General features: G+C 38.1%; 1 protein-coding gene and 1 pseudogene across 2 annotated transcripts; one reads left to right on the forward strand and one right to left on the reverse strand.

Moving 5' to 3' along the window:
- Positions 1-349: 349 nt before the first annotated feature.
- On the forward strand, positions 350-21,656 carry LOC149021257 (embryogenesis-associated protein EMB8-like). Its single transcript, XM_089149516.1, has 14 exons — positions 350-886; positions 1,019-1,108; positions 2,884-2,945; positions 6,250-6,350; positions 7,738-7,827; positions 8,328-8,450; positions 9,251-9,328; positions 16,937-17,022; positions 17,239-17,287; positions 19,409-19,465; positions 19,536-19,666; positions 19,752-19,835; positions 20,206-20,275; positions 20,473-21,656. The coding sequence occupies exons 1-14, from the start codon at positions 630-632 to the stop codon at positions 20,944-20,946; spliced, it is 1,752 nt and encodes a 583-aa protein (XP_089005642.1). The 5' UTR covers positions 350-629; the 3' UTR covers positions 20,947-21,656.
- LOC149021258 (uncharacterized) lies at positions 21,196-23,498 on the reverse strand (annotated as a pseudogene). The gene is made up of 6 exons (XR_016172053.1): positions 23,282-23,498; positions 23,128-23,193; positions 22,745-23,030; positions 22,060-22,659; positions 21,506-21,641; positions 21,196-21,365 (listed from the first exon to the last, which is right to left on the reverse strand). The product of XR_016172053.1 is annotated as an uncharacterized LOC149021258 (transcript).
- Between the last annotated feature and the right edge of the window lie 793 nt (positions 23,499-24,291).

Below are 24,291 nucleotides of genomic sequence, written 5' to 3' on the forward strand. Positions count from 1 at the left end.
TGAAATCTATTTATAAGTTAAATCAAAGAGTTGATTGATGTGATCTGAAAATTGATTTTTATCATTTCATTTGATGTTCGGATACATGTCACACATCTATAGGATGAAGAAATGGACCTGATATTAGGCAAAAAAATGGATGATAAATTTCCATCACATGGAACGTTTTTAGGGAACCGTTCTACTCGGTTATGAGACCCACCGCTGAAGTGTGGGTCCTCATGCCTTCAGGTATGAGATTTATGCTTTTTAGACGGTTGAGATCTATCTATGTCGACAGCCAATCTGAACTCGAATTGTGTGGTCTACACAGTGACGGCTGGTCCTGCAAGCCCGGGAAAGTCGAGATTCCGTCAGTTGGTTCTGTGGTTCTTCACAATCACAAGGCCTCTCCTTCATTTCAATACTCAATAGTTCGTAGATAACGACACATTTCAAATCAAACAAACATTTTTCACATTTTTTTTCTTCCCTTATAATTGACGCTCCACATATTCTCTTCTTCGCTCATCCGTTTGGTCCGTTTTTCAATTTTCAATAGATAGAGAGGAAGAGAGAAAAATGGTGTACTAAGAATCTAGCAATCCAGCTCTTCTGGTATTTGGTTTTGTCGATTTCTAGTCACGGCCATGGATTCCTTGAACACAGGAGAGACCTCTTTTTCGGTGCTGGAGCATCTTTTTAGAGCAGCTTCGCTGATACCTACTTCGAATTATGTGTACGGGTGCATTTTAGTGTTCTTTATCTTTCTCTATAATTTCTTGGAGTTTCATCTGATTAGTGATATACTGAAAGGATTTAAAGGACATCCTGTGTCTTTGACGTTCAATCCGAGCTCGGAGATCTACGAGGGTGTAGTCTCCAAGTGCAAGACTCTTCATGGAAGGTGACTTTATGAATAAATGAAACTGAATCAATTTAATTAGTCTGTTCCTAAAAATGTTAAGAGGTTTTATTACTTCTAGGTAATTATTCTGAGTTGAATTTGATGTATTTGTTTGTAATTTCGGTTTTGCAGGTATTTGGCTACTCCATGGCTTTCAAGTCCGCATGTTCAGACTGTCTTTCTAAACTTCCATGGCAGGCCTCCAGTTTTTACCTACCGAAGGTGACCAATCGAATTGTATATTGAACTTTGAAACAACCAAACCAGGAAAAAAAAAGTACATTAAAACTCTATTTTGTTCTCAGCCTGTGCGGGCTTCGTATATATTTGATATAGTAAAGCTAGTTGCTTTTATTATCCCATCTTCCGTGATATTTAGTTTTCCGTAACTTTGTTCTTTCTTCTAATGGAATTGTAGTTCGTAGACTGGCTGTTTGCAACATTTGGTGATTGATGCATTCTGGTGTGATTCTTATTGTGGTTTACTAATTTATTTTGCTTGGATGAATAAAAGTTCTTGGAAGTTTCTCTAGGCTTCTTGTATTTTCAGTCAAAGCTAGAAATTGTGGGACATTTTTCCTTGGAGTTGGCAGTCTTCTAGTTCATACATTAAGTTGGACTATTATTGTTAGGATTCAAGTCTTTATAGAGGATTTTAAGTAGGCCGATCATTGACATGGGTGTAGAACAGATGACTTTGCTAAAAGCTCACATCGAAAAGAGGAGCTATATGAACCCATTGCATGTTTTGCTAATGCGTACACCAAAACATGAAGAAAACCAATAAAAGACCATAGAGGACACAAATGTTTAACGTAGTTCACATATCAAATATGATGTGCTACATCCATCAGCAAAACTTTAATTGATTCACTACGTGATGGTATAAATGATGATGCACTGGCTCCTAGAATCACACTGGCAGTGCTGCCCTTATGCAGTGGAGATCTCTGAAGAATACCCATGGTTCATTGCAAGAACCCTCCCTATAGACCCTAAATTGGAAAAAAAAACCCCAAATCTTGCTTGTTTCACCTGCTTACATAACAAGATGATAAAACAGAAATACTCCTCCTAATTGATTTGTCTAGCTGTATTGGCAAAGGAAGGCCCTTGCACTCCCCCCCCCCCCCCCCAAAAAAAAAAAAAAAAAAAAAAAAAAAAAAAAAAAAAAAAAAGAAAAAAAGGAATGTGTTCCATGTCACCATAAAAAAATGATGGAGCAGGTCAATTATTTAAGTGAGTGCAAGAATTTGGGACATACATAACATGTTTAAATGGACTTTAGCATCCAAACTTGCAACAAAATTTACAAATGAACTTTCAGGATAGCAAGGCAATTGAATCAGAGTGCTTTGATTTTTAATGGTCATATTCTCTATACAATGCTCATCAGAAAATCGGGTTTTTCTCACTCCTTCCCAAGTTGAGCAATTGAGCATGCTGCAAGAGGGAGCATGTTGCAGTTTTCCACATCCAAACATCAAGAAAAGGAAAACCAATCCTCTGTATATTTGGCCCAGTCAAGTAGCTTTAGAAACAAAAACATCAAAAAGAAAAAAAAAAAACTCCTACACTAAGTTGGAATGGCCATTTGATAATAGTTACATATTTATCTCTAGAAAGGAATAATTATGAGGAAAAACAAGTAGTATTGCTTTTTAAGAGTTCTTTGTGCTTGATAAAAAGTGGTCATGAGTTGCTCGTCATCATAGATAGCATTTGAACAACCTGAAAGTGTCAAAAGTGCATTGACAGTTGAAACAGGGTCCACTGGGTGCTTTTCACTTTCAGCTAACTAATTGCATCTCTCAAATGGGGAGTCAGATAAGAATATCTGGCATCATAGACAAATCTCTGGTGGTCAATATTTTCCATAGAGATGCTTGTTTGTGATGTGACTTCTAGTCAACAGATGTTATTACCTTGGGATTTGATATTTTTCTCTTCAGATCTGCAATTTTTGGTTCCTATGTAACACGTAATGTTGATTTCAGGCAGATTTTCCATACATCTGATGGCGGAACTATCGCTCTGGACTGGCTGCTGCATTCTGATGGTACGTCATGAAAGTTTCTTCTGTTTTAAATTAAGTGAGTCAGTCTATGTTTGACTGTACAACTGAATTGGTATTGCAAAGGCCTTTCTGTTCCCCAATGAGAATCACTGTTATCCAACTGAAATATTATGCTTATGCAAAACCTGGACTTTCTTTGGTTGTTCATGGTTGCATTTGACCTTTATAAGATGTTAATCCTTTTTGGTGATTTTAAAATTTAAGCAAATGGATTAACTATGATATTCTTTCTTAAGCTGTTCCTGGGATTTTATCATTATTATCCCTTTCCAGTTCTCTTTACTATTGGTGGCTGCTATTCCATGCATTTATTTTCGATGGTTTAATTGTATAGTCTAATCCTAAAAAATTGGAAACTTTACGTTGAATCTACACTTATGTCTAGATATTAGCTTCCAATATATGTGGTGCCTTCACAAAGGACATTGCCTATGTGATGCAACCCCCTGTTAATTTTTTTCTTCCAATTATGGGTAGCACTTTACTATTTAGTCCAATTCAAGTATTTGGTTAAATTACTTGCGGTGAAGAGTTTAGCTGTGAAGTTGAGACATGGAGAACAAACTCAAGATATATAGAAGAAGTAACTTGCACAGTTTCTTTACAAGAGACAGAGTGAACCTTCAAGAACTCTAACCTTATCCTACTGGAGGAAGACAAAATATGAGACATACCACTCACGTGACCAGTAACCCTAGAGTGAATGAACCAAGAGGAGGAAGGTACTGAGGTGGTAGCCTGCAAAGCTGAGGCCAAATAATCGGACAAGGTCATATGGAGGAATCACCTGATTGTGAGGTAACTCACCGACAACTGAAAGATCTTCCTTGAGGGGGAGCAGCTGTCCAGCTGTATGTGAAGAGAGGTTTTCCTTGGACTATGTTACAATAATCACAGTATGTGCCCTTAATCCCACTCTTTGGCACCTTATATACCTACCGACAAGGTAAGTCTAGAGGGACAGCTATGGAGGTTCAACAAGCAAGTTTCCCTAGTGTGTACGGGTTTGCCATGGTGGTCACATCTAAGTCTGTCTTTGTCATCTCCATGGCCTGTTCCACCACCATGCTAACTCCTCTTTGAACCAGAGGCAAGAGCAAATCTCTCAAGACATGCTGCAGCCTCCATGGCCACTCTTCTGGTTTCTTCAATTTGCAAGTAGCCAACAAACTTCATGTAAGGATGGCAGAGGTGACCGGTCCAAAATTTGGACCCAGATTGGTTCATTTTCCAGGTCCAGCTTCCCAAGGTGAGCCAAGAAACATTCAATTTCAAATGTTCTATAGATGTTCGCCTAATCCTGAGGACTGGCAGCTAGAGGTCCTATGGTGATCATACTCCTAGAGGACCAGCAATTATGTTATAATACTCAAGATAGTCTAGTCTCTCTACATAATGGTGATAATCCTTTGGAGGAGTTGGTGGACCTTAATGAGTTACCAACTTGGTCAAAAATCTTAGAAACTGTCCCAGATATCCTTGGCTGTCTTCTTCCGCATCCTGCCATCATTCCTGAGCTTTTCCAAATAAATAAGGCAGGTGGGTTCTTAGGAACAAGACTTTATATCTTTATTACATTAGGAGAAGCTTAATTGTTCCTGCTGGTTCCTTTCACAAAATTCAAAACAAGATGGACTTTGCCTAGGATGAAGATTGATTAACTATTAAACCTTGGATGTAGCTTCTGTTCCCTTCGTCTGGGCTGGCGTGGGGGGGGGGTTTTTTTTTTTTTTTCCTTCTTTTTTTTTTTTTTTTTTTTTTTTTTTCCCCCCTTCCCCCCCTCCCCCTCCCTCTCGTGGCAGGTTCTTATGTTGTGCTCACTCTTCTGCTATTGGCAACATCACTTCCCATCTGACTTGCATGTCTTAAGCATAGTTGCATTACTTATAGCTTCCTTATTGGTAGATGAAGCAGATTCTGAATTGTTTTTCATTCCAAGGCATAACTTGTATCCATGCCCTTAATATTTGCTTGGAATTCGCTTCTAGAAAGATAGCCATCCCTCACCCTCATTTCAATCCCACAAGCCTCCTATATGTTCACATTTGATCATGGCAGGGGAAAAAGTCAAAGTAACTTAAATTTGGTATAGGGGTATTAAGGTTCTCAGGCTTTATAGAAAAACTCAACCAGGTCACAGTATTGAGGTCTCGATCAGCTATTTCTGATTGTTTGAGTTCCTTGAAGGAGGAGTATTTGCGGTATTGTTGATGTATCCCAACTCCCAAGTTCCCCCAACTTTGTAGAGAGTATCACAGAGTAAGCCCAGTCCTGCCAGTAGTATTGTCAAACTTAAAGATGGAGAGACCTGGGCTGGGGCTTTCAAAGGCAATGAGACTGAGATTGGCACTACTTGGATTACCAACTGAGGGTTCCATGGATCCACTGACTTCTGACATTATGTGAGAACACACTTAGAAAGCTAGTTGGATACTCGGGGGAGTACACACTCCCCGTACACTCCTTCCAGTACTCAGAAGAAAATTCCAGTAGGTAAACAAGCATAAAGCTTGGAGAAACTTGAACTGGAGGAACCTTTCCAGGTGTCAGCATATGATGGCTCTTAGTTGCTTGACTCTTCAAGACAGTGATCCATTTTGTTTTTCATGAGACAGTTCATGATGCATGTGTTACTAGGATTATCACAACCAGTAAGTATGTCATGATGAGTTTATTATCCATTTGGCTTTTATGTAACATTATTATTGCTGAGATGTTAATTATATTCTCCTAAGATGTTTGGTTATCTTCCATCTTTGAGGGATGTGATGATTGAATTTCCATTGCAAATATCTCTATGCTGATATTCAAAACAAAATTAATTTATCTAAAGATCTGTTGCGATGTTTTCTTTGACCAATTTGAGGATGGAATTTCATGATTCATGTCCTTATCTTGGGGTTTATCATAAACTTGATTGACACCATATTTTCCAAATTTCTTTACTGATAAGTGATAATTAGAACTTCTATTTGTGGGTTAGCAGCTTTTCCAGGTATGCAGGAATGAACAGGAGCATGTTATTTTGCAAATTTGAAATGATGCCTTTGATTTGTGTTTCTCTCTCTTTCTTTTTCTTTTCAAAATACAACTATTTAAGTATTTTAGTTTCTCTTTGTCTGTGCTTGTTATTTTATGTCATGCTTGATTTAGAATAATGGAGTATCCGTGAATTTACCCGTCTTCCATTTTGATACCAAACTCTCTTTCAGAAGCTTCATAGCATTGGTATTGTGAATGCAACCGAGTTAAATATGCTTTAATATTGTTTCTTCGTACTTCACAGTTTCAACAGAAGTTTTCCATGCAAATAATCCCATCCCAAAGGATGATGCAACTCCTATTGTTGTAGTGATCCCTGGCTTAACAAGCGATTCTTCGTCTCCTGTAAGTCTTGTATTTCACATTATTAGCCATTTCCATGATTTTGTCACCCATATGGTTTTAAGTTTGCATTTTGTGGATAACTTGTTACATGAGCAGATTAAGAAACTGTTTTACTCAACCATATCAAGGGATGGTTTTCTTAGCTGTATGACCTAATATTTTTAGAAAATATGGAGAATCATCTTGTGGTTTGTTTAATTTATGGAATACCACTACAGCTCTTTAAGCTCTTTAAAACATTATCTTGTACAGTTGTATTAAAGATCCGATTTGAACTCTACAAGGTGGCCAAGGGAAGAAAATAAGGGGTGACAAGCTCTTATGCAGTTGAATTTTGTAGTACTTGAGGTTTCTAGTCTGTGACGTTGATATTCACCTAGTTTTGTTTGAGAATGTTGAATTAAGCATTTGTTTTCTTGAACTTTACGAACTTTTCTATTTGATTCATAATCCTACAAATTGTATTATACAATAACAAAATAGACCAGATTCTTAACATGCAAGACCAAGATGAAAAAGGAAGTCAGATTAGAGTAGAATGTTGTGGTTTGTCCTTAATGAAAGAGGTCCACTTTATTTATAATGTTAACTAATGACAAAAGAATAAAGAGGGACAAGTAACAAAACCTTAGAGTCACCTAAGGTAAATGATTATATTCCAATCCCGTGGTGCTCAACTGTCCCCCTCAAGTTGGTGCAAATATATCAAACATGCCCAACTTGAAGATCAGTGGAGGGACACCTTGGTGAATGGGTAAGCTAATTGATTAGTAAAACTCACCAAGGAATGCAGATGACCCCCTTGGTTAAACTTCTCTTTGATGAACTCTTTCTCAATCTCAACATGCTTTGTCCGGTAATGCTGACAAGGATTGTGAGCAATACTGATGACAGCAATGTTGTCACTTGTCACAGTAAAGGCACATCAATCCTCAAAAATGATGCCCAAATCACTCTATATTTCTGAGAACCATACAAGCTCACAATTCTTTTGTGCCATGGCACAGAACTGGCTCCCACTCATGAGCGGGAGATGATTGTCTTTTTCTTGCTATGCCATGTTTGGAGATTTTCCCCAAGGAACAATATGCACTCCCTGGGTGGATGCTTGCAAGGAGATCAAAACTTAAAGGAATAAAGATATGAAAACCTTAACAAATGTAGACTGAATGACTTATTCATGAATTTTTTGGAATAGCAACACTTTCTTTTTCAACTATTCTGCCTTTCTTTTCATTTTTTGGTAGGTAAAGTTCAGCCATGACTCTCAGATGAAAGCTCATGTCTCCCTCACTATTTTATTGCATTTAACTAGTCATTTGAACTTTAAAGACTATTCGTTCTAGGTTGGTTGCCAACTGTTTTAACATTGTGATAAATACTGCAGTATCTAAAGCACCTTGTTTTCAAGATGGCGAAAGCTGGACGGAATGTTGTTGTTGGAAACCATCGTGGACTTGGTGGCATCTCTATCACTGTAAGCTTCTTTATGTTTGAAACAACACTAAAATTTAATTTTTTGGGGTCAAATTTCCCTGAAGTGCTTCAAGTTGGCCTCCACTGTTATAAATTGCTGAGTATTTTCTAACTGAGGGATTACTTTAGAACATTACCAACCTTGTAAATGATGTATCCTTTTTTTTTTTTTTTGGGTATCATCAGTTAATTGTACCCCAAGAATGTTTTTTTGTGTCCATTTGAAAATAAATATTGATTTGTCAATCTGATAAACTTTTGCAGCAAATTATGCCCTTTATTTTTATTTTGGTTATTTTTACCCGCTTTGGGGGTTGTTGGGGGCGGGGCAACAGTCTGATACATGAATATCAGTGAATTTGAATATTGGTTCTGGTTCAGTTACTATTGTTATTTTTAAATGTTAACATTACCACTGCCATTAGGATTATTCTTATAGTTAACTAACAAAGTGTCTTGTAGTCTTGACTGATATGAAGTCTATGTAAATTTCTTGGGCAGTCTGATTGCTTCTACAACGCGGGGTGGACGGAGGATGCGCGCAAAATTATTGACTATCTTCATCGAGAATATCCGAAAGCTCCTCTATTTGTTGTTGGAACAAGTATTGGTGCCAATATTTTAGTATGTAACTTCTATTGATTTTTTGGTGGGCTAGTTCTATGTTGAACGGAAATCTTGGCTATATATTTACAATATTGACAAGAAACTGAGTGATATACTTAGAAACTCCTAAAAACTCTATTCTGGAACTCCAGATGGTGCTTGCTGACCTCAACTTGAATTCTACAGTTGGAGACCTTCTTGGCCTTTTATATGCTCCACGAATTATCTTCCTAGCAGTGTTCAAGTTGTGATGTTGAAACACTGCTGCTCTTCACTTATGAGACTCTGAACACTTACTAAATAATGTCTGGAAACCTCACAATCTGTGTTTGTGAGGCGCAGCAGTTCCAGTCCAAATAGGCTGGCCCAATGGCCCAAGGAGTTGGTTCACTAATGTCTCCGCAGTTTAATGGACCCTAATATACTTCTTGCCAAAAAACTTGGTATCTGCATCAGTACCATGTCATTCAAATTATGTGATTCTTGTTAGCTATATCTTCATTTGTATGTGTTGATGCCTTGCTGGATATTCATATCTGGGTCTCAGATAAAGCTTTGGCATCAGACTTTCTTCCTTATTGATGGATTGAGGATGATAATTTTCTGAGATATCTATCCTGATTTATGACTCACTTATCTCCGAGTATAGATTATGCATTCTAACTTTTGACCATTTGTAAACTGTATTAAACATGCACTTAATTGATATATGGAACTGTTAACTTTTCTCTGAACTATTGCATGTGTGTCCCTTGCACCTGTTGCAGCTCTTAGATTCTAAGTCTGGCTGGAAAATTGAATTGGATTACTACTTTCAGGTAAAATATCTTGGAGAAGATGGGGACAATATTCCCATTGCAGGGGCCGTGGCCATTTGTTCTCCTTGGGATCTCCTGGTTAGTGGAAATATGTAGCTTATCAATTAACTGAAGGAATTTCACTCTTTTTATTTGGAGAAAAGGATTTCACTTTTCAATGGTTTTTTCTTTAATTAGTTGCAAACTTTCTTTTACCTCCCCAAATTCTACATATTGGTATCCGAAAACCTCCCCTCTTTCTTGTTGTTTTTTGAATTCTATAATTTATCCCATCCACATTTTGGGCAATAGAGTCTACCTAAGCCCAAGGGATGGAACCTGTGATTGAATATGATTTGGTTTAGTATGTTGACGAAAATGTATAAGGAGTGAAATGAAACTAGAAGTACGTGTATATATAGGTCTGAGGGTTGCAACATCAACCCAACTATTGAGAAACCGATATTGGTAGAATGGCTTATTGATCAATGATCTCAAGCCCTCTATTTATAATTAAGTGGAAAGTACACTATTACAAGGAATATAATTTTACATGAATACAAACTCTAATTTAACTCCTATACAAATTCTAATTGAACTCTTAATAGAATCCAACACTTCCCCTCAAGTTGAGGCATAGATATTAGTCATGCCCAACTTGCCTACAATAGGGAGGAAATCTCTTTCTTTCAAACCCTTAATGAAAACATTTGCTACTTGGTCTCCAGATCTTACAAAAGGCATGTAGATAAGCCCTTGTTCTAACTTTCTTTTGACAAAAAATCTGTTTCAATGTGCTTAGTTCGATCATGTTGCACTAAATTATTAGCAATACTAATAGCAGCCTTGTTGTCACAATATAACATCATAGGGTTTGGAACTTGTACTCCAATATCTTGTAGCAAGCCTTTCATCCATAGTAGCTCACAAACTCTACAAACCATAGCTTTATATTCAGCTTTGGTACTAGATAAAGCTACCACATTTTTTTTACTTCTCCAAGTAACTAGATTACCTCCAACAAAGGTACAATAACCTGAAATTGACTTCCTGTTTGGAGATCCAGCCCAGTCTGCATCAATCTATGCTTCTACTTTTAGATTATCAGTGGGTGACAAAAGTATTCCTTTTCCAAGAGTTTCCTTCAAATGTTGTAGTATTCTAATAACAGCCTTCATATGAGCTAAATATGGATTATGCATGAATTGGCTCACTATACCTACAGCATAAGCAATGTCTGGCCTGATGTGGGACAAGTAAATAAGCTTCCCTATTAGCCTTTGGTATCTTCCTTTGTCCACTGGTTCTCCCTCTTTTTCTTTAAGTTTAGCTCCAGCTTCAATAGGGGTATCAACTGCTTTACACCCCAACATTCCCACTTCTGATAATAAATCTAGGACATACTTTCTTTGGGATAGGAATATACCTTTCTTTGATCGAGCCACCTCAATCCCTAAGAAATACTGTAACTTTCCTAGATCTTTAATTTCAAACTCTCTGCCAAGAAAGTCCTTCAATTTTTGAATTTCTTCACCATCATTCCTTGTGATGACAATATCGTCTACATAGACAATGAGAAGTGTGATGTTAGTACCTGACTTCTTGAAAAATAGTGTATGATCAGCATTGCTTTGCTTGTACCCAATAGAAGTCATTGCCTCCAGGAGGCGTCCAAACCAACATCTAGGAGATTGTTTTAACCCATAAATTGACCTCTTCAACCGACAAACTTTCCTTGCAGTATTGTTATTAGAGAAACCATGTGGGATTTCCATATAGACCTCTTCTGCTAACTCCCCATGTAAGAAGGCATTTTTTACGTTTAGTTGGTGCAAGTTCCAGTCTTTGTTCACAGCTACAAACAACAAAACTTTGACAATGTTTAGTTTCATAACAGGGGCAAAGGTCTCTTGATAATCAATCCCATAGGTCTGGGTAAACCCCTTTGCAACTAGTCTAGCTTTCAACTTGTTGACTGATCCATCCATATTTTGTTTAACCACAAATACCCATTTGCAGCCCATTGGTTTTTTCCTGGAGGAAGTGTAACCAACTCCCAAGTGTCATTTTTTTTTCATTTCCTGCATTTCCTCTACCATAGCTGCCTTCCATCTCTTATTAGCATAGGCTTCCTGCCAACTTTTAGGAACAAATACAGATGACAGAGAGGATATAAAAGCATTGTAGGAGTTAGACAAAGAGTTATAAGAAACATATTTAGCTATGGGATGTTGAGTACAAGATTTGACCCCTTTTCTAACAGCAATAGGAAGATCAGAAGAAGATACCTTAAAGGGAACAATATAATGTGATTCTGGAGCAGGAGACTGAAGTGGTAACGTATCACCTTTCTCCACTTGCTTTAGCCGATTGTATTTCTTCCTTTGATAAGTCTGTACCTCCTTATTTTGGTCAATCTGGTTTTGAAAGACCCCAACAATGTGTCTCATAGGAGTGGTCTCCCCCTGGCTAGGTTCTTCAAATGGTTCAGAAATCGAAGGGGGAGGATTAGAGTCCTCAGTTATACTGGCTGAAGTTTCCCCCTGGTCAGGAAACTCTTCTAGGACTCTTAAGTTGTGTTGGTGTGTGATAGGAAGATCTAGAGTCGGAAAGAACACCTCTCCTCTAGGACTCTCCCCCTGAGAGAGGTGTATAGTGAGGGCACAACTCATGAAAAATTATATCCATGGATACAATGGTTTTCCTGGAAGGAGGATGATAACATTTGTACCCTTTCTGAGTAACAGAATACCCCAAAAATATGCAGCGTAGGTCGCGGGTAGCCGCCGACTTACTCGGTGTGGGTTGTGATTACGGCATAACATACGCATCCAAAAACCTTTGGGGGAATAACAAAAGAAGAGGCTCCCTAAAGAATCTCATTAGGACATTTAAAACCAAGTATTCTACTGGGCATCCTATTCATAAGGTAAGAAGCAGTGAGTATAGCTTTACTCCAATATTGGTCAGGTACATTCATAGCAATCATAATGGAACGGGCTATCTTTAAGAGATGTCGATTCTAACTTTCGGCAACCCCATTTTGGGCAGCCGTATCAACGCAACTGGTTTGATGTATTATGCCAGAGTTAATGAGATATCTTTGAAATTCACCATCAATATACTTTGTGTATTGTCACTGCGAAGGATCTTCACAGTGGCATTGAACTAATCATATTATAAAAGTCACGAAAACATCGGAAAACCTCATTTTTTTGTTTTAAAAGATAAATCCATGTAGAACGAGAGTGTCAATCAATAAAAGTAACAAAGTACTTATGACCAGTAATAGACATGTCGGCAAGGACCCCACACATCAGTATGAATTAGCATAAAAGGAATAGGTTTTCTATTATGAAGAGAAGGTAAATAAGTAGAATGAGTCTGCTTTGCAAAAATGCAGGCTTCACAAAAAAAAATTATCCTCATTATAAGAAGAAACCAAATCAGGAAATATTTTCTTAAGAGTTCCTAGAGGGGGTGACCTAGCCTACGGTGAGGGATATTAGCAAATGGACTGGATTAGAAGATGTAGTCAAAGAAGATGCAGATTCTCCAATCAGCTTGAGCAAATAAAGTCCATTATCTAGTTTACCACGTCCAATCTCCTTCCCCGTGACCAAATCCTGGAAGACACAGTAAGATGGGAAAAAAATCACTTTACAATTCAAGTCATGTTACTAATAGAGAGCAAGTTAGTAGAGAAAGAGGGAACATGTAAAACTTTAGACAAAGAAAGTAAGGGAGAATGTTGAATGGTCCCTTTTCCAGCGATGGAAGAATAGGAGCCATCAATAATTCGAACTTTATCCTTTCCAGAAGTTGGAGAATATTGAAAGAAAGAGGTGGATAAACCTGTCATATGATTTGTGGCTCCTGTATCAATTATCCAAGGAGTAGAAACTGAAGAAGCTTAAAAGCTTGTAAAAGTTTTGCCTGAAGTAGCAAGGTAGGAGTTGGTATGGGTAGTAGAGGAAGCAGTGGTCGAGGCTGTACCGGCAGTAGAAGACTGCAGAATACGTCGTAGAGTAGCAAACTCCTCCTGTGAAAAACCAACGTTCGCAAAGGGTGTGGTGGAAATTGTTTCAGAAAGATTAGCCTTTGGTTTTTCCTTTCTTTGTGCTCGTTTTTGCTCAAAATCAGCAGGCTTCCCATGCAGTTTCCAACAATTTGCCTTGGTATGATATGGTTTGTGACAGTGTTCACACTTGACAATCTCCTTAGCCGGATCAGATTTAGTGTGAACAGATTGTAAAGCTGATTTCTCCATAATAGGAGTAGGAAGCATGGCTAATGGATGACTTTCCTCACACTGAACAAGAGCATAAGACTATTATAGTGTAGGAAAGGGAGAACGACTTAAGACTTGCACTCTGATTTGATCGTACTCCACATTCAAACCTGCTAAGAAGTCATATACTCGAATCTTATCAATGTGCTTCCTATAAGTAGTCACATCATCTTGGTTAGTGGGATGATAATCCCCATAATGATCCAACTCTGCCAAAGAGATTGCAACTCAGCATAATATTAGGCCATAGTCAGTTTCTTTTGGGTATTCTCATGAAGTTTCTTTCGTAGCTCATAAACCTGTGCATCATTCCCCAACTATCCATAGGTTTTAGTAGTAGCCTTCTAGATTTGGGCTGCAGTATCAAGTAATAGATATCCACGGACAATATTTGGAATCATGAAATTCAAAAGAAATGACATAATAAGAGTCATTCGAAATCCATTTATCCTATGGAACGCCTGTGGTAGTAGGTTTGATAGTGGTGCCCGTAATGTGTCCAACAAGTCCTCTTCAGGCAATAGTCAGGTAAGCAGATCGGGACCAAATCAAATAATTTGTCCCATCAAAGCTTACCGAAAGAGGATGAAGAGTGGGGTAATGTTTGGAGCTAGTGAGAGCAGGAGTACCATCAATAGTTGTCATGTTGACAAAATTATCTACAGTTCTTCAGTCTTCAACCTTTCAAAGTAACATAAATGTTGCAAAATGCAATAGCCAAACAACCCAAAACAATTCTAAGTAATGATAACACGTGAAAAGTATCTCCTTAGGTCACCTCCAATTAGTATATTGTTGAACCAAAGTACACCAGGAAAGTTTCCAGGAAAGACTGGAGGGACACAACCGGTCCGCTTAAATACCAGACTCCTTAGACAAAATTTTCCTAGACATGCACTTAATCACCCAATATACATTTCTAGGATACCCGAAAAGAAAACAAACACGGTCAAAAGAGCAATGGGTCCGAACACTTTTTTTTTCTTTCTCTCTCTTTCTCTCTCTCTCTCTCTCTAACAGAATAGTAGATTAGAAGAAAAAAAAATAATAATATGGTTCGGCCAAATATGCAATGGTCTGGTTAAATTTGGAGAGAACAAAAAATATGGTCTAAATTTGGTTTGGTAATTTGGAAAAAACCAAAATATGGTTTGGCCAAAGAGAACCAAATTATGGTCTAAATTTGGTTTGGGAATTTGGAAAAAAACCAAAATCTGGTTCGGCCAAAGGGCTGGTCTGGTTTAGTCAGGCAATGGGCTTAAAGGGATTTCAGAATCATCGTCCCTTGCTTAAAACAAATTGCAAATCACAGAGAGAGGCAGAGGTGATGGTGTACCTAGGACGATGATGGTGATGGCAAAGGCGATGGAGATGGCGATGGATCGATGGTGAAAGCCAATCGCAGTCTCGCTGGAAAACAACTTGCAGTCGTTGGAAGCTGGAAGCTGGAAGCATATCGATGTTGATGGCGATGGAGCGATGCAATTTTGGTAGTGAAAGAAGTGATGGAACGATGCATTCTCACTGGAAGAAGTATCGCAGTCAATGGACTTTCTTTTTTTCTTCCCCTTTTGTTTCTTTGGTCGATGGCGGAAGCAAGGTTGAAGTGCGATGGGATGTTGCAGATAAAGAAGAAGATGTTCGGTTGTTCGGTTGCAGCTACAATAGCTTCTGGAGAGATTTGGTTTGATAGGGGAAGCACATGCGATGGCTTCTGGAGAGATGATAATGGAGGTAGGTTTTCCTCCGCGAGAATTTTTTTCTCTTCTCTTCCCTAATCGAACTTAGGCTCTGATGCTATGTTGAGAAACCGATATTGGTAGAGTGGCTTATTGATCAATGATCTCAAGCCCTTTATTTATATTTAAGTGGAAAGTACACTATTACAAGGAATATAATTTTACATGAATACAAACTCTAATTTAACTCCTATACAAACTCTAATTGAACTCCTAATAGAATCCAACACCAACTTAGCTCAGTCTTATTCTAGCCAGTCAAGATATGAGGCAAAATAATAAATAAAAACTATTTTAATTGACAACATCCTGGTACGTGACATTATTATAAGGGAAAGTGACTTCAGATTAGCTTATCAGGGTGGCCTACCAATTTTAGCCTGGTCACTGGATGATTTGACAATCCTGATCACTGGATAAAAGGATCTAGTATTGGACTAGCCACATGTAGTATTTGAGGACATAATCTAAGTATCAACTGAATAGCCTTCCGCGTTTAGCATGCATCCTTCTGTTTTTTAGCTGTCCATATGGATCCATCCCCCCTTCGTGTCGTCCCTTTTAGTCTTCTACTTAATAGATTATTTTTGGGTAGAAACTCAACACTTAGGCTGAAAATTCATGAACTGCATGTCCACACAATTTGGGCCTTATCCAATCTACTATGTGGCAGAAACTTGGGCTGTCCTAATAAGCTTATCCAGACATACCTCCCTCTTTGGCTTTTCCCTTTTATATTTTCGATAGAACTTCAGAAAATGTTCATTTTGATTAAATTTCAAAAAGCAATTATTTGTATTAATGGTGGTCTGGTGAAAAATTTATCTTCCCTATTTTGAACTGTGATGTGTTTCTGTGAAGAGAAATACAACACCAAAACCAGTTTTATATAATTGTGTTTATTGTCTTTTTTTTTTTTTGAGTTTGTTTGTTTGTGTGGATGAATTAAGGAGAATTTGTTTGCTTTAAAGCAGCCACAAGGGCCAGACTGGCGTTCCATCACCTTAGTGTCCCCGCTTGGATCACAAGCTCAACAATTGTGCTTATTTTCTTTCTTTCAGTTCTCATAGTTTTATTTATTGCTTGTTTCACTAGCATTTGCCATCCTACAATGGACGTAGGAATGAGAAACTTCCATTACTGTTTCTGTTGATTTGTCATTTGTGCTAATTATTTGTTTCCACCATAGTGCTGACGGCACCTAGGTGAACCAAGGTGTTGGAGAGGCCTTATTGGTGTGCCATTAGCACAGCCAACTGAGGACCCCAAAGTTGACCATGGGACCTGGACGCTTAGGCTTCCCTACGTGACACCACAGCATGTGTAATAGCTGCTGAATACTATCTATTTTATGTAGGTGGTTGAGCATAGAAATAGACACTCGTCATCCTAGACTGGACACAGAGAACGAGAAAATTTAATGTTTGTTTCTGTTGATATGTTCATTGGTCTCCGCAGCATGCATATGAACAGCTGAATACTATTTTGTTTATGTAGGTGGTTAGGAAAGAAATTTATTCATGACAAGTCTTCCATTTAGGAACTTATGTTATAAATCTCTGGTTATTAGTTCTTTAGCTGCTTTTTGTTGTAGCTGGTTGCTAAAAATTGAAGGATTTTGAGACCCTTCTAAGTTGTACATTTTTTATGGAATGCTGTTGTTTGATTTGCCTGCAGATTTGTGATAGATTCATTTGCCGCAGGCTTGTTCAAAGATTTTATGACAGAGCACTTACCATTGGACTTCAAGGTTATGCCCAATTGTATGTGCATATGGCCTTTTTACTTGAGCCTTTTGATATGAGATCTATTATCCATTAGAAGGCTGTGACTCAATTCAAGTTTATAACATATCTACCATTCAATCTTTTATCCTCAGTGAATTATTTAGTTTAAGTTGTTGGTTTAATTCAAAACTGTTTATGGTCCAGCTTTTTGGTGTTTGCATTTGTATAACTATGGTTGAATGTTTCCTGCAGACATCAGCCTCTCTATACTCGGCTTGGCAATTGGGAAGGCATAGAAAAGGTTGCTTGCTTCTATTTTATGGTTTTTGGGGATTGGTTGATACTCTACTGACAACTAAAAAATGGGCAGGACCAAAACAGGAAATTACCATTTTAGTAGCAAATATTGTTTAATCTGTCAATTTATTCTAGAGAGCTGATGGATATATTATATGATAGATAATGAATATATTATATATAAATAAATTTACAGTTTCAAACTAAAATATTTTCATGGTGGCTGAGAAAGCAAAATGAAAGAAAATTGGGTTCTTGATTTATTTCTGATGTATTTGGATGGCAAAGATTTACCCTTTTTTTTCCCAGGGGGGGGGGTGTTTGGTTTTGTGTAGTGGGAGAAGGCTGGAAAGGTTTTACCTAGTTATGATCCTCTAAAAATTAGGAATTTATTCCACACTTAATATTTTTATCTTGAAGATATGTCTTAGTGAAGGTGTATTTCTCTTGACCAAAAGAAAAGAAGGTGTATTTCTCATTGGGGCCATGAGAACACAGCTCTGTGAAAACAGAAACTCTAACTCACCTTCACCTGCTGGAAAATAGAAATTGCCAGTTTCATTTAATTTCTGATCCACAAAAAATATGAGCCCTTCTGTTACAAAGTTAGCAGTTCTTCATTGCACATGCCATTCAAATTGCATTGTAAAGAAGGAACGATTACCTGGGGCTGAACTGAGATATTTTTGTTTAATCCCACTGGTGAGATCCTGGCATTTATTTGGATACTCTATGTTTCTTTCCTTCCTGCCTTTTGTTCTGTACAAGTTTAAAGTTTTAGAGAAGTGTTACTAGTTCAAGCTTAGTGTGGAGTATTTGCTTGGTCACTGAAAATGGTGGTGAAATGGAATATTTATAGATTTATTAGGTTTTAAGTACTTTACTTTTGTTTTATGTCCATGGGTCATCTCATATGTGCATTGTGGGCTTCTATGTTGATTGCTGAAAACTATCATCATTTACCTTTTTTTGGGGATCTTTTTTACTTTTTCTGAAGCTGACTGAAGTTCACTGAATTTTACACTTCTTTTACACGACTTCCTGTTGCTAGGTGTCATATCTTCACAAGATCTTTTCTTCTAGGTTATGTGGACCTGATTACTGGGATAGGAAGGGCATACTGTTTAGTGTTAAATGATAGGGACCAGATCTTCTGTTTGTTATGAAAATCAGTAGTCATGGTAACCCATGTAAAATTGCCGCTGATTTCAAAGTTTTGCATGAAGCTTGCGTGTCAGGGCATCACAGTTTTTGAACTCAGTGTACTATCTCATTTGGAAACTGAGGGGGGAATCAGTTCTAAATGTGACCTTGTTTTTGATAATCTTCAAACAGTAAGCTACTTAAAATGGATGGTTTAGTTCTGGTCAGCCTCTCCAGATATTGCAAGTTTCTAGAAGTCGTTAGATACTGTGTGAATTGTTTGAAGCACCTTAGTCATAGTAGTGGTAGTTCTTTTTTTGTGGGGTTGGGGAGGGGGGGGGGGTAGGTTTATTATTCCATCTTACAAGATTTTCCACATCAGGAAAACTGGTTACTCCGTGGTTGGATTCCCAGAAAACGTGAGGCAGGTTGTGGCCTGAACTGGATAGAAGGGCAACTGTTTAGTGTAAATGATGGGACCAGATCTTCGTTTGTGAAATCAGTAGTCTGGTAACCCATGAATTGCCGCTGTTCGTTTTGCGGCGCGGTCGGCTCCGTTTGACCGTGTCTCTCTTTGGAACTGAGGGGGAATCGTTCTTGTGCCTGTTTTGATAATCTTCAAACAGTGCTCTATGGGGTTTGTTCTGGTCGCCTCTCCAGTTTGCGTTTCTGGTCGTTGTCGTGTGTGTTTGGCCCTTGTCTGTGTGGTGTTCTTTTGTGGGGTTGGGGGGGGGGGGGGGGGTGGTTTATTATTCCATCTTATCAAGATTTTCCATTCATTTCATGTTGAATAAATCTTGGTTACTTCCTGTGGTTATTGGATAAATTGCCTCTAGATAAACGTGGGATGGATGTCTTAAGATTATGGTGGGGAGGAGGGGAAAACCTGGTTTAGTATAGAAATGGAGAATTATTTATTGAAACTCATTAATGCCTGCTTTCCTTCATTACTTATGATGGTATCCTTTTATGATTTTAACAGGCTCGCTCTATTCGAGACTTTGACCACCATGCAACATGTCGTGTTGCCAAATATGAGGTATCAAATACTTCACCTTCCAACAAGCTGTTACAATGACTTGACTGAAAATTGGACCTTGGTTCCTCAGACTGTGGATACATACTATAGACGATGTAGCAGTGCTAGTTATGTGGAAAATGTCTCTGTACCACTTCTCTGCATCAGTGCATTAGATGATCCACTTTGCACAAGCGAAGCTATTCCGTGGGATGAATGCAGGTATAGCAGTTTCCTAATTTGTTGTTTGAGCGTTTGCTGTCTTTGACTTGAGATCCTGAGCATTCTTAACCTTTCTTTTTCTTAGGGCAAACAAAAATATTGTTTTGGCTACTGCACAACATGGAGGACACCTAGCTTTTTTTGAGGGACTGACTGGAGATGGCCTTTGGTACTAACACAAACCCTTTTTTTGCAACGTGTTCCATTCCCAAGTATTTGTTGATTTTTCCTACTGATGTGTTTCTTCAAGATTGAGGTAATCATCAAACGGTGAGCAAATAAGAGTAAAATCTCCTCCTGATTGGTGGGGGGAGGAGAATTAATAGCAAGTTCAAGCTTTTGTTCTTTATATGATTTTATATTAATCTATTTGTGCGTGTAATGCATTCATGTATGAAGCTGTTACCTCAAGACTCTTGCAGGAGTTACTATTTTAAGTAATCCTTCACGGCTGCTGCAGACTTGAATTGTGTATTAAATTGACAGCTATATTATAAGAATACTTTCTTTAACATTTATGTTGGTTTTCTCTTTTTCAGGTGGGTAAGGGCTACTGATGAATTCCTCAGCGTCCTACATGCAAGCCCTTTTATGCATAGACAAAACAAGGTGTGAATCCTGTTTAATATTCCGTTCGTTGTAGAATAAATAGTAGTACTATATTAGTAAAAGGAGAGTAGAATTTTAAGCATCGGATTCTACCACGCTGCTTAAGAACGAATCTTTGATGAGGTTACTTCGGTGTCTTTATCTTATCCTATTTATTGATTTCAAGGTGATTTGACAACATCTTTCATGATATGCAGACACACATGGCTCCCCAGCATTCTGTTTTGGAATCTTCAATTGATCAGGGTCCATACCTGAATGTTAAGGAAGATGGTATGGTGGCTGCAATGGGCAATGAACAAACAAATAAAATTGCAGGATTCTTGTCTGATGAGCAGCATATGATGCATGGAAATAAGAGTGAGGACATAGTTCCTGATATAGAGGAGATTGCACCTGACGAAACAGTAGCCAAGACAGATACAGAGCAGAGCACAACCCAACCCTCTAGACAAGATACAGAAAGCAACCTGGATGTAAGGTATGCTCATGATATTCCTGCTTCTATAAGGAGAACAATAGATCAACTTTCGCGACATAATAGGAGATCAATGTGGCTGCTTGCTTATATTGCAATCCTATCCACTTGGCCATTGGTGGGTTCAGCTCTTCTCATTGTCTTCAAGAAAAAGCTTAAAAACGTCTTACCAGCAACATGGCTTAAAAGGTAGAATCATTTTTTGGTAATCGTTGGCAGACTGTAGACTTTATATGATCCTATACTCCTGTTGTTTGTAATGAGACTTCTCAAACTCGTGTAACAACCAATAATATTGATGTCATGGGTTTGTGACATCGCAAGCCCTGAATCAGCGTTCAAACAAAGCTTTAGACAGTTGAAACTAATATCCTGATATGGCACATAGATATTTCAACAAATCAAAGGCAACCTATACAGATCTTTTCACTTAATTCAAATCTCACACACACAAAGCACGGAGTGAGCCGTTCCCTATTATTAGATTCCATCTGTCTCCATTTCCAACGTAGATGCATCCATTGCTTACCGACATGCCACCATTTACAGAGACACCAGTGTCATATGACCACAATATTTTCCCTTTTGCAGCACTCATTGCATGTACTGTCCCTTGTGAATTTGTAGAACCAGCGAACAAAACACCATTAGACACAGTAACGGGCCCAAGGGAAGTGGCATTGCTTGGGTTTGCCATGGAGTCATGGACCATATTACCTCACCTATTGAAGCATTCATTGCCACCCACAAACCTGCTGTTGTGCTTCTCTTAGATGGTGTAAGGGTGAAACTCTCTCCATTAGCATTGTTAATGTTTGTGTATACCCTAAAACAATCTGTGGCAGCTCCCCACATTCCTCCTCCAAAAGTGCTACCAGGTCCAGCAAACTGCATAAAAAATAGAGCAAATTGCCTTGATACCCCAAAATGGGGTCTTAAAGCACTGACACCCCACTTTATGTTTAAAAAGCATAGAGACTTCAATTTATTGGATATATTTGTCAAATTTATCAGTGAAAACAGTTAAATTACTGTTTATCACTGGTTATATCTCTATAATAAACAGCGTCTGAAAGGTTTTCAGTGAAAATTTTGAAAAATTTATCCAATGAAAATCCAATTTTGGGGTCTCTGCGCTTTTTAAACATAAAGGGGGGAAGGCCCAGCAATTTGCTCTAAAAAATATGTAAAAACCATGCTTTGTAAGAACCCAGATTTCATGGTTACCAAAAATAAATAAAAAGGTTAAGAACGCAGATTTCATATAAATATAACAATTGAATAAATGGAAGAAACTTTCTGTAACCCAGACGATGTCACCAATAGTATCGCGATCCAAAGCCCAAGCATAACCACTTTTCTGCACAGCAGCTACAATGTCACGTTTGGTTCCATTGATAAATATGGTGAGCATCATGGGTGCTTCGCCAAAATCAGCATCTGGGTTTGGACCAGGAGGGCAGTTAGGTGTTGAAAGATTGTTGCAAGCAAGATACCATATGTCATAACCCCCTAGTTGCTTATACCAGGTGATGTTTCCTGTATCCATATCAAAGGCCAAGAAGGAATTCTCATGGTTCTCTGGTTCAATGCACTTGTCTGGCTGAGTTGGGGTTGTTTGGTTATTCTCCTTTGCTTGGCAATCCTTCACATATTGTGGAGCAGAGTAGAGATTTCCAGTCGCAACATAAACATGGGGTTCCTGATTACATCAATGGATGGACTGCTTCCCCATAGAGCAGCTCCTGCATAGCCACCCAATTTAGCACCATTGTCTGGAAGAGTATAGGTTTGCCATAACATTGCCCCAGTTTGAATGTCTAGTTTGGCAAAGCTACCCCGGAAAGTGCAGCATTGACTGGTATCTGGGAGTTCTTCGAACGAAGATGTTCCAACATAGAAAGCTCTGTAGAAGAAAAATCAGTCCATCTATCTTTGTTCAAGCTTACAGGGAGCCATGGACAGAAAGGAGAAAAAGAAAATTGACTAACCCATTATATGTAGTCCTAGACATGGTAATGAAGCCTCCTGTATGGTTATCAAGCTTAGTCGACCAGACTAAATCTCCTGTTGCTCGTTCAACTGCAATTACAACACAAGGCCCATAAATTCCGATTATCAGAAGGTCTCCGGCGACCGTCGGGGTAGCTCTAGCCAACGGCACGTCCACTCCAGTAAAATTGGGTGATCCATTAAGCCCAGTGAGTAGTGTCAAATTTCTCTCCCACACCAGAGATCCATCACACTTCTTAATCGCATATATATTCCCATTCCAAGCTGGGAAATAAAGTATCCCATCAGAGATGGATGGAGTTGCAGTAATGGTACTGTTTATAAAATATTTCCGTTTCAGTTCCATTTTCTTGACACTTACTGGGCTTATCAGAAACTCTTCCGAAGCGAATCTGTTGTTCTAGATATCTCTGCCATGGTTTAGCCACTGTAACAGAAACATTCAATCACATTGGCCATCATTCATGGGTGATATGTGAAAAAGAATTAATGAAAGTTGGAAATCAAACACTTACTTCTGAAGCTGCTGCATTGGGTAAACGAGATAGGCACAGTGAAGCGAGAACAACCAGTAGCACGAAAAACCCACCATGGTTTCTGTGGCAGCTTCTTGCAGGTGCCATTGATGAAGACATAGCCAGAAACTCACAATGCAAATTAAGGTGCAGCTAGCATCCGTATTATATAACATGGAGCTGTGTTTGACTTTAACTTGATGTTAGGTAATAGATGATAAGCATAACCCAGAGATTCATGGCTTTGATTCTTATTTATTTTTGTGAAATTTGCTCGGAAATTTTGGCTTATATGTAAATTTCAACAGAAATAGATCACACCCGCTACCTGAGTAAGAAATCAACTCTCAACAGGTCTTTGATAGTTTAAATAAATGTTCATGGCACGATTACCATATCATATTCAGTTTATTTGACTTCAATTATAATAAAGTCTTTGTCAACCCAAATAGTATGATATTTAGAAAAATCTTTCATTGGTTTGAGCCTTGTAAATTCATACATAAAATTGGACTTGCTACAAAATTGGCGATTGTAATTATCATTCATAATCAACAAACTTGGAATTTTTATTATTATTTATATTATTTGAAAATAATAAGCATAAGGACACATTATATTAGGCTTTGTTATGATCCAAATTTTTGTTATGATCCAAATTCTTGTACCTAGCTTTTAGATTGACCTGCAGCGATATATTTTGATGAAAAGTCTTTTTGCCTCTGTTCATGGCTTGTATTTTAGCTAGCAGAATTCCTCAAAAGGATCAAGACAAATCAGAACTTTTTTTTTGCACTCTTGTTTCCCTGAACGTCTAACTCAACAGCATTCGACCCATCATACCCTTATCCTTGAAATCAAGGTAAGGCCTCAACTTTTGTTTCAATAAAGTTTTTCAGGGTATTTCTCAAATACTTGTCATTCAGAGATTTGTGATGAAAATAGAGGGCTAGAGCCGATAAATTCATGTGTCTTATTTTTTCTCACCAATTTTCAAAAAGTATAAACAT

This window comes from Hakea prostrata, chromosome 3 (genome assembly GCF_041222555.1).
Source record: "Hakea prostrata isolate BN-2017 chromosome 3, UWA_Hpros_2, whole genome shotgun sequence".
In the NCBI taxonomy this organism is placed as follows: Eukaryota; Viridiplantae; Streptophyta; class Magnoliopsida; order Proteales; family Proteaceae; genus Hakea; species Hakea prostrata.